General features: G+C 41.6%; 1 protein-coding gene across 1 annotated transcript in view; it reads left to right on the top strand.

The window, feature by feature from the left end:
• Positions 1 to 2,054: 2,054 nt before the first annotated feature.
• Positions 2,055 to 10,452, top strand: part of DTNB (dystrobrevin beta) — a gene marked incomplete at its 5' end in the record, with an annotated part of 165,302 nt that continues 156,904 nt past the window's right edge. The window contains 3 exons of the mRNA XM_084236050.1: positions 2,055 to 2,121; positions 5,882 to 5,962; positions 8,179 to 8,396. Of these exons, the coding sequence (XP_084092176.1) occupies positions 2,055 to 2,121; positions 5,882 to 5,962; positions 8,179 to 8,396 (366 nt within the window). The remainder of the gene's footprint in view (positions 2,122 to 5,881; positions 5,963 to 8,178; positions 8,397 to 10,452) is intronic.

Genomic DNA, 10,452 nt, shown 5'->3' with positions numbered 1-10,452 from the left:
GTGCTAGACTTAGCTCCTGCTGGGGGATCATGTCAGGGGATATGGGAGGAGAAAATACAGACTCATCACCTGTTCAGTGCTGCTTTGAATTCTTACTCTTCTCTGAGCCACCTGCTGATATTTACTTTTCACAGCCTTTAAATAGCTACGACATCAATCTGTGCAGGTTTATAGTTGTATTTGGTGAAAGAATAAAGTTGGTGTGTGTTCACTCCATCTCAGTAGGACCCAGGGCTTCCTGGGGGTAGGATTTTATACCTTGAATGAAGTCTGAGAAGGGACTACAGACTCTCCTTCTCACACTCTCCTGGGACAGCTGATCCTCGTGTGGAATTGTCTATCCAGCACATACTCTGTCTTTCATATAGTTGAATTTCTATTTGTTAAGTGTAAGTATAACATACCTCCGCTTTAAGTTTTTTTTTTAAACCAGATAGTTTAAGAAATAACAACAAAAAATTAAAACCCCATTTATAAGACATTTCTTTAGAAACATGTGCATTATAGGCCAGTCATTTCATTTGGCATCTATTTGCTGTGATATGCTTTTATGCATTGTTTGATTCAATTTTGTAATAATTGGGTGGTTTGTAGATACTATCATTTTGTTAGATTAGATCGTTAAATTTCTAAAGTGTTTGTGCTTTGTTGCTTCCAAAAAGGACTTTCTTAAAATAAAGTGTACACTAAATAATGTCTGTTTTCATTAATTGAAATGAGATCTCTCCCCCTTGGTTTCTAAACTACCTCTGTGGAAGGAGTAGGAGCAGTAGTGCTTTTAGTAATAATAGGCACAGTCTTTACTCCTGCCTTTACATTAGGCCAGGCACTGTCTACATGAATTACTGTATTTAATCTCTCACCAGAATAAGCTGCACGAAGGTGGGGATTTTGTCGCTTGTGTCCACTGCCTTGTTTCCAGTACATCTCACCGTGCCTGCCACTTAAGAGCTGCTCAGTAAATATTTGCCAAATGAACGTTTAGTGATGTATATACAACTTTATGCCATTTCAGTGTTGAGGAATGAATTTTTAGATGAAAGCATTTGCCCCAGGATTTCCAGTAATGAAACTGGAACTGGTGCCAGTAGGATGGTCATTTTGACAGTGCATTATGTGAGCCTAATTGTAGCCAGATGTGTACAGTAGTACACTATGAATTATTCTTGCCTTAGGGCATGTTGAATACTTTTTCTTAGAGTGTCAGATAGTGAATATTTTAGACTTTTCCTGGTGGATGCCCTTTGCTGTGGCTGCAGATCTTTGCTATTGCAGTACATGTGAGTAGGTATAGCTGTGTTTCCACAAGATGTCACTTGCAAAAACAAATGACAGGTCAGATCTGGCCCAGGGTAAAATAGTTTCGCTAGTTTACCAATCCCTACTTTAGGTGATCTTTTGTATTCTTATTGAAGCCTTTCACTATAATTGTTTTCTAAGATATGTTTAGTGACATGTTTAATCTATGTAAACAATAGGGATATGGGAAACTGCCTTAATTAATCCAGAACTCTGCCGAGATAACATCACAGTTGGAAACAAGACATGGCTCTGTATTTTCAACACAGGAAGCACTCCATGAGTTTGCTTAAATATTGACTTTTTAATATTTTAGAAGCTTTCAAAGGGACAGTGTCTTATCTTTCTCCGCATCAGACTTATACTTTTTTTTAAGATTTATATTTTATTTATACAATAGCTGGGGTGTAGGCCAGAGGTATGGGAGGGTGAGAAGATTCACCAGAGACAGAGCGGGGAGCAGAACAGGCAGACAGACCGAAAGCACTGCTGAGGGGAGCAGCAGGTGAGATAGGAGAGGTCTTCGGCGCCATGTGGGAATCTCCCTGGCTGGCCAGGAATCGAACCCATGCTGCAGAGGCTGCGGACAGCCCCACAGCGCTGCAGTCAACCCGCTGGGCCACCGGGGAGGCCCCAGACTTCTACTTTATTTTTACTCTTTATAGCTTGGTTTCCTGTACCTCCTCACAACAGATAAGCGCTCTGCTGAATTGTTAAACTTACAGTGGCTTGTTCTATTTTTCTTCATCTCCAGGATGATTGAGGAAAGTGCAAATAAGCGGAAGACCATGGCAGAGAAGAGGCAGCTGTTCATAGAAATGCGTGAGTCTTGGGTGCTTCTAAAGTCCTTGTTTGTATGTGTGGGAATGCTTTATTTTCTGATGAAGTCACAACTTTAATCAGGTAGCAATTTTATGTTATGAGCTTTAGAAAGGGAAGGATGTTATAGAATCATGACGTTGTAAGACCCCAAGCCAGAGCTTGTGTTATTATTGAATTGCTTAAGCAATTCTTAAGCAAGGAAATAGAAGGTTTAGCCCTCTAGTTGTAAATCCATTGTTACCATGGCCTGGCAGGTGTTGCTAATTAATCCATTATGCAAATTACCTTACAGATAATTTCTGTCCTTAGAAGACAGCGCTATAGGAAAAATAAAAACTGTGAATGTGTACTTTGGCAGATTACTTTATTCTACCATTTAAAGTTACATAAAATTCAAACAAAGAGAAGATGGCTAAAATGAGTGGGTAACCAGGATTTGAAGGATCCTTTTGCTCTGTGACTTTTTGTCTATGTGACCTTACCTAATACATGCATCCTTGCTAGACCTTGTATTCTTTGCCATCAAATCAGGTTGTGTCTGGACCAGTGATTGTGAAACCTTTTAATAGCATTTTACTCCATTTTTCAGATAAGATATTATAAGGAGTAGCAACCTGTGAGTAATACACAATTGGTACTGCTTGGTTGGGGGTGGGGGTGGCAGCAGTCCCGTCTGACATAGTCTCTGAAGTCTGCATCTCCCAGGGTGACACTCAGTGGGCTAAGTCTCAGAGTACCCTTTCAACTCTGGAGATGTTCTGATCTGTAGAGTCTTAGTAATGGGAGTAGAGTTTGGCTCAGTGTAAATCTGTGTTACCCTGTCAAGCATCAGCTAGATAACAAGACAGTGGAGAGGAAATCCTGGCATTGGGCAGGCAGCCAGACTGGGGGATATTTAAGGACTTTTGTAGTTTTGAGTGCTTAATTGCTAGTCATTCAAGCCACACACTCTGGAGTCACTTCCCTCTACCTTACCTTCTGCCTCCAAAGAAATCACAAATTGCAGCTGGGTTGACCGCATAAGCGAGGTTTGACTCTGTCCCGCACAGCATCATGGCTTTGAATCCAGGCTCTGAGTTGCCTGCCTGGGGTTGGGTCTGGGCTCCCTGACTTCCTGGCAGCATAACCTTAGGTTCGTTACCTGGTCCGTCTGTGCCTGCTTTCTTACTCAAAAATAGGAATAGTGCCTTCTTCACAGAATTTTGTGAAGAATAAGTGAATAAGTGAAGTAATGTGAGCATGATGCTTTAGAAGAGTGAAAAAGCACAGAATAATAGGAACTTAATTTGGTAGCTAAGCATATTGCTGTTTTTATTGCTGTTCCTTTTTTGTTTGTTTGTTTGTTTTGTGGGACCCTCGCCGGCCGCTGGGGAACGAACCCGCGCTGCAGAGGCTGCAGACAGCCTCGCAGCCCAGGGCTTAACCGCTGCGCCACCAGGGGAGGCCCTGTTCCTTTTCTGAACAAAAGCAGTAGATTTCTGATCCCGTCTTCTAGTCTTGACCTTCTCTCTCTTTTTTTTTTTTTTTTTTTTTGATAAAAACCCTCCATGTTTATTACCCAATTCTTTTTTTATACGAATGTTAATCTTTATTAATATTATTGCTGCTACTCAAACTACAACTCCTACAGTTAGTGCTGCCCTGGTTATTGTTATTAACTTGTTTTTACAGAAATCTCATTACTGTGAGGATTTTTATTGTATTTAAAAAAATTTTTTTTATTTTATATATTTTTTACATCATTTTTCATTTTTGTACAATGTATGCATTTTCATCTTGGTTATAGTCCCCATACAAAGACTAATTATAATAAAATCAAAATCAACAAGCAACTATAAACCAGAGACACACTACATGGTGGGGGGAGAGAAGGGAGTAGGAGCCAAACAAGGGTGGTGGGAATAGTCTTGACCTTCTCAAGCCTGTGGTCTGGGCTGCTGCCAGTGTGAACAACGTAAATCTTTCTTAATCCTTCCTCATCACTCTTAGGAGAAAGCACAAGCTCCGACACATGCCAACAAGGCCCTTCTGGCCTCTTTCCCCCCATTTACAGGTTCCCAGTTTTTATCATGGGCCTTGCATGTCATTTCCCAGCGGCAATGAACTGACTCCCACCCCATTGTCCCCCAGCCCCGAGGCAGAGAAACCATGCTTCTCATGTCGCTGCCTTTACTTTTGCCCTTGTCTTCATCTCCATCTAGTTTGTTGCTCCTCCCTTCCTGTTGAGACTCAGGGAGCATGTCCATTTATTTTTAACACAATTAATAAGAATCTACCATGTTCCAGGGACTTTTCCAGGGGCTAGAGTTGCACAGTCCCTAATTCTCTCTCGCTGCTTGCATTTTAGAAAGGGGAGACAGAAAAAATGGGGATGCATATAAACACAGTCATTACCGATGCTCCAGTGACTAGGGCACCTTGAGTAACTAAGCACGAGCATGTGAGAGTTGAGTAGAGTAGACACTTGAAATTGTCTGCAAAGACTTGGGTTTACTGCTTACCAAACATTATCACTGACTCAGGAACCTCACATAAGCTACCATTCTCTGGGACAAACCCGAGGACACATAGTCTGGGAGATATTTGGTGCATGTGGCTTCTTGAGTCTCCCCTATTTTGTCATAGGAAGAATTGCGTCAATGGCGATGGTGTCAGCTGCTGGAGGTCCCACTCTCATTTCCAGCGTCACCCCAGTTCTCCAACGTAATTGCCTTCTAGAGGACCAAACTCACCCGCTATTCTAAGGCTATTGGTTGTATCTTAACTAGTAGAAATTATTTAGGGGTTTTGGCTGCTATTAGATTTTTGAAATGATGTTATGGCCGGATTTCCATAAAATTTGGGAATTGTGCCAAATTTTACAGGTCCAGCTGTCTCTACCTTCTGCACTGGGATTGAGGGTGAATTTTCACAAGGAACTGTGGCAAAGGAAAGCCACTGTTGGTGAGCAGTGCCTGAAACTCCAGTGTAGATTTCTGGCAACTGGGCAGAAATAATCAGTGTCTCCTATTTTCCTAAATTAGCTAGCTTTGCACTTATGTGATATTTGCTCTAACTGGAGAGAGTCTGGAGAGAGTGAGTTACATCAAGTCTACTGACTTTTTCTATTTGTAAATATGCAACTAGTAAACATGGAAACTAGCAAACATGGCCTAGGAAATGCCCTGCAATCTGATCAATTAGTAATCTTTCTGCTTAGTTGCTTGGGGATGGAGCTTTCCTTTCCTAGCTGTTCACATTAGTTTTCTCAATATTGCTCATAAAAATATATGTTTAGACATTAAAATTCCCTGCAATAATTTTATGACAGGCTATTCATTAAATGCCCTTGAGCACTTGTTAGAATCCTTTACTAAAATCATTGGCTTGGTTTTGAATAATTAAAATATTTAATGGCCCAGTTTGAAATATTTAGTTGGAGATGGTACAGTGTTATCTCTGACTCCAGGCTAGGGTCTTTCCTACCACGCCATGTGCCCTCTTCCTAATAAAAATTGTCATGCACTCAGATCAGGAGTGTGCTTCCCCCTGAGCTTTCTCAGGCTTGCACACAGAATAATGTAGGTGGAACTGCTGACCTCGAGCCTGGCACGGAGTGGGCCTCAGAAAGGGTGCCTGCCCCTTCTTGCCCTCTTTTTTGTTTCATCAGGAGGCCTTGATGATACACTATATATAAACTGTACCAGCCTGGTGAAACAGTCAGTTCCTGGCATTTAGAAATTAAATCTACTTGAATGTTTTCTGTTTGTCCTTTTTTCAGGTGCGCAGAATTTTGATGTTATACGACTGTCAACGTACAGAACAGCTTGCAAATTGCGATTTGTACAAAAGCGTTGTAACCGTAAGTCTAGAGATGTTGCATGTCCTTCCTTGGATTTATGTCTAGGTCTTTGATAACTTATGATACTATTATCAATAGTATTTTAAAATTTCATTGTTATTGTCCTTTAGAAATATAGTGAGTTTTAAGTCTTGATTAGCAATCATTCTAGACTCAAATATTGAGTCATTTATCTGTGGGGTCTTTATGATTTTCTGTGTGCATAATTTTCTCATTTATAAATAATGACAGTTGTGTTTTCCCATTTCAAGTACTTATGCTGATAATAACTACATCTTTGTATTGGTTCAACCCTCAAATACAATAGAAATGATAACAGTGGGCATTTATTATCTTAGTATCAGAAGAAAGGCTTTCAACAGTTTATGACTACATAATGTTCACTCCAGTTTTTTATTTTTTCTTAAATAGATATTATCCTTAATCACATAAGAAAGCTCCCTCGTAGGCCTCAGTGGTGGTGCAGGGGTTCAAGTCTCAGCGCTATCAAGATATCACTAGCCACTGCAGCATGAGTGTGATCCCCAGTCAGGGGACTATCCCTCATATGGTGCAGCAGACCTCTCCTGTCTCAACCGCTGCTCTCCTCAGCAGTGTATTTCAGTAGATCCACCTGTTTTGCTTCCCACTCTGCCTCTGGTGAAGCCTCTCTTCCCCTGCACCTCTGACCTATACCCCAGTTCTTGTATGCATAAATAAATAAAATAAATCTTTAAAAAAAAAAGTTCCCTAGTAGTATGAGTTTCTTCATATCTAAAGATAAGGTTTATTTTATTTATTTATTTTAAAGATTTATTTACTTATTTGTTTGTTTATTTATTTATTTATTTACACAAGCACTGGGTACAGTCAGAAGCGCGGGAGGGTGAGAGGATTCACCAGAGCCAGAGCAGGGAGCAGAACAGGCAGACTGATGAAGTACACTGCTGAGGGGAGCAGCGGGTGGCAGGAGAGGTCTGTGCGCCATGTGGGACCCTCCTCTGGTGGCCGGGGAGCGGCCGGGGAGCAGCCGGGGATCGAACCGGTGCTGCAGAGCTCTGCGGGCAGTTTCGCAACTCAGTGCTCAACCCCTGCGCCACTGGGGAGGCCCGATAAGGTTTATTTTAAAAGTTGTCTTTCTGATAATGATTCCAACTTAATTTAATTTTGACTATAGAGTATGGTTTATATGATTTTAATCCTTTGATCTTTTTTTAAGAAAGATTTATTTATTTGTGCATACTGGGGTACAGACCAGAGGTGTGGGTGGGTGAGAGGATTCACCAGAGATAGAGTAGGCAGCAGAACAGGTGAATCTACTGACATACACTGCTGAGGGGAGCAGCGGGCAAGACGGGAGAGATCAGCTGCTCCATGTGGGTAGCTCCCTGGCCAGGGATCGAACTCGTGCTGTGGTGGCTGCAGATAGCTTCACAGGTTGTGTCTTAACCCCTGTACCACCAGGGAGGCCCCTCCTTTGATCTTTGTTGAGATTAACTTTATGATTCAGGATAAGGTTACTTATTATACATGTTCTTTGTGTACCTGAAAGTAAAGTATATTCTCTCATCATTACAGCATTTACATACTTTGTTAGTTGTAAAGTTTGTCTTACGTTTATACTTATTTTTTGTATGTTATGTCATTAAGAGGTGTGTTAATAACTCTCACTAAGCTTGTTTGTTGCTGAAGCTACTAGACTAAAGTAATAAAATAGGTTATTCCAAGGCAACATTACCAACTATAAAAAGATTAGAAGTTTTTACAATCTTTTCTTTTTTTAAATATTTATTTATTTATGCATACAAGAGCCGAGGTGCAGGCCAGAGATACGTGGGTGGGGGGTGAGAGGATTCATCAGAGACAGAGCGGGGAACAGAACAGGCAGACTGACTGAAATACACTGCTGAGGGGAGCAGCGGGCAAGACCGGAGAGGTCTGCTGTGCCATGTGGGTTGCTCCCTGGCCGGCCCAGATCAAACTCGTGCTGCAGAGGCTGCGAATTGCTTCATAGTGCGGTGCTAAACCACTTGCACCACCAGGGAGGCCCAGAAGCTCTTTATCTTTTTTTCCTCAAACTATTGCTATGAATTGCACAGATCACTGTTTACAGAGACCTGAAGTAATAGTTCCTTAAATATGAATAAGTCTGCCAGTGTTCAGTACATGTAAGTGTTCAGTTGTGAAGGCAGCCCCATACTTAAAAATTGTTGAGCATTTTTTTCTTTGTGATTTAGTCCATCTTGTTGATATCTGGAACATGATTGAAGCCTTCCGAGACAATGGCCTTAACACACTGGACCATTCCACTGAGATCAGCGTGTCCCGCCTGGAAACTGTCATCTCATCCATCTACTACCAGCTGAACAAGCGCCTGCCTTCTACTCACCAGATCAGTGTGGAGCAGTCCATCAGCCTTCTCCTCAACTTTATGATTGCTGCCTATGACAGGCGAGTGCCTTCCATGTTTACTTCATTTTAAGAATGCTTGGCTTTAAATCATCTTCTATAATCCTTATTAGATTTTTGTCAACCTGGAGTCATAGTTAAAAGGGCGGTTACTCAGTGTAAGTCCTTTAAATCCTGGTTAAATGACAGAGTGACCAAGTGTCCTGAGGCAGGCCACATATGAAGCTCTGTAATATCGAGGAGAATCACACCCCCAAGATATACTGTTTGGTATAATTATAGTTACCTTAACATGCTGTTCTCCACCCTGTGAACGATAGCTGAGTTGTCAGTTTGATTGTAAGGTTTTTCTATTTGACTTTTAAATCTAACCTTTCTTTATTTTGTAACAGCAGGTGCTCACCTCCAAATTTATAGTCAAATTTTTGGCCGGATTCCTTCTCATTATTATTAGATTTTAAGACTCTAAAACAACTGTCAGGAACAAATAGGATTGAAAAGTTTCTCCTTTAATTGTGCCTTACAAATTAATTTTTTTAATACTTAGGATTTAAAATATTTTATATTAGACAATTAAAAAGTTCAGAGAACAATATTGTAAGCATCTGTGTGTAGAATCTTAGTGAAAGCAACGAGCAATGGCTAAAACTTTTGGGTAGGCTCATTTTTTTACCTATCGGGTCCTCCCACATAATAATATAGGTAGTTTTATGGTCTGGTCTGGGACAACAGGTGATGCTTTAACCAGCTTTTTCTTTTTTGTAATAAGAATGTCCATATTCTCAGCATGAGAGAGAGGAAATCTTCCTTGCTCTTGTTCAGTTGAGCCAATTTTGTGGTTTAGAAATTGTGATTTATATCTCCCCTTTTTGTTTCCAACCTGGCCATTACTTCTATGTCTTCCTCTGTCAGCAATAGAAAGCCTTTTCACGTGGACTTCTGCAGTAAGGGAGCCCAGAGGGAGCCAGCCCTTGATCTTGGCTGCATCTGGATTCTGGCTTCATTTCTTCATAGTGGTTGTGGCTTTGTCCTTCTCTTACATCAGCTTCCTCCTATGCTGACCTCAAAAACAAAACAAAATAAAATAACAACAAAGCATGCCAGCAGCTACCAAAGGCTTATTACTCCTTCAAGTCTAGGTAGGGGGAGATAGCCAACTTCTTTTTTTTTTTTTCCTTCAAGCTTTTTATTTATTTATTTATTTATCTATTTATTTAATACAAGAACCAGGGTACAGGCCAGATGCGCAGGAGGGTGAGAGGACTCATCAGAGACAGAGTGGGGAACAGAACAGGCAGACTGACGAAATACATTGCTGAGGGGAGCAGCGGGCGACACAGGAGAGGTCTGCTGCACCATGTGGGACACTCGCTGGCCGGCCTGCCAGGATCAAACTGGCACTGCAGGTTGCAGACAGCTTCACAGTGTTGCACTCAACCGCCTGCGCCACCAGGGGAGGCCCAATAGCCAACTTCTTTCAACACCAAGAAGAAGTACCTTAGCTTTCCTCCAGAAATGTACATATGGGTCATGTATGCGGACATTATGCTGTTTATCTCAAAAAAATCAGGATTTGTGCCTCCGGGGCAGAGGGTGGTTTAATTCTCACCTTCACCACATGTTGCCTCAAGCAGACGGTGTTGGACTAGATGTGAGATGACAACCCCAGTGTTCACCACTAAACACCCTGCAGTGCCTCATAAACTCGTGGTTCCTTTTCTTGTTAAATGATTCCATGATCAACCCAATTCCTCAAATCTGAAGCCTCAGAATCATTTCTGATTCTTCCTTCTTCCTCAGTCCCCACTTGTCAGCTGCCAGGCATGTCACTTCTACCTCTGAAATGTTGTGCTTCTCTCCGTCCCCACTGTGGCCATCGCAGGTCCCCCCATCATCTTATGCCTGGGGGATGGTCATAGCTGCTGGGTGGTGTGCATAGACTCCCTCCTTCCTCATTCATTCCTGGAAATGATAAGCATCCATGGCGAACTCACTGTAGAACCAGCAGTTTGGACATGGAAATTAATTTGCATTTCTCTCTCCTGTTCCAGCCCACTGGTCTGCACCTAAACAAGCTGACCTTAAATCTGGGTTTGTGTCAT

This window comes from Talpa europaea (genome assembly GCF_964194135.1).
Source record: "Talpa europaea genome assembly, chromosome: 6".
Classification (NCBI taxonomy): domain Eukaryota; kingdom Metazoa; phylum Chordata; class Mammalia; order Eulipotyphla; family Talpidae; genus Talpa; species Talpa europaea.
The sequence above is the reverse complement of the archived record's forward strand: the minus strand, read 5'-3'. Positions and strand labels throughout refer to the sequence as shown.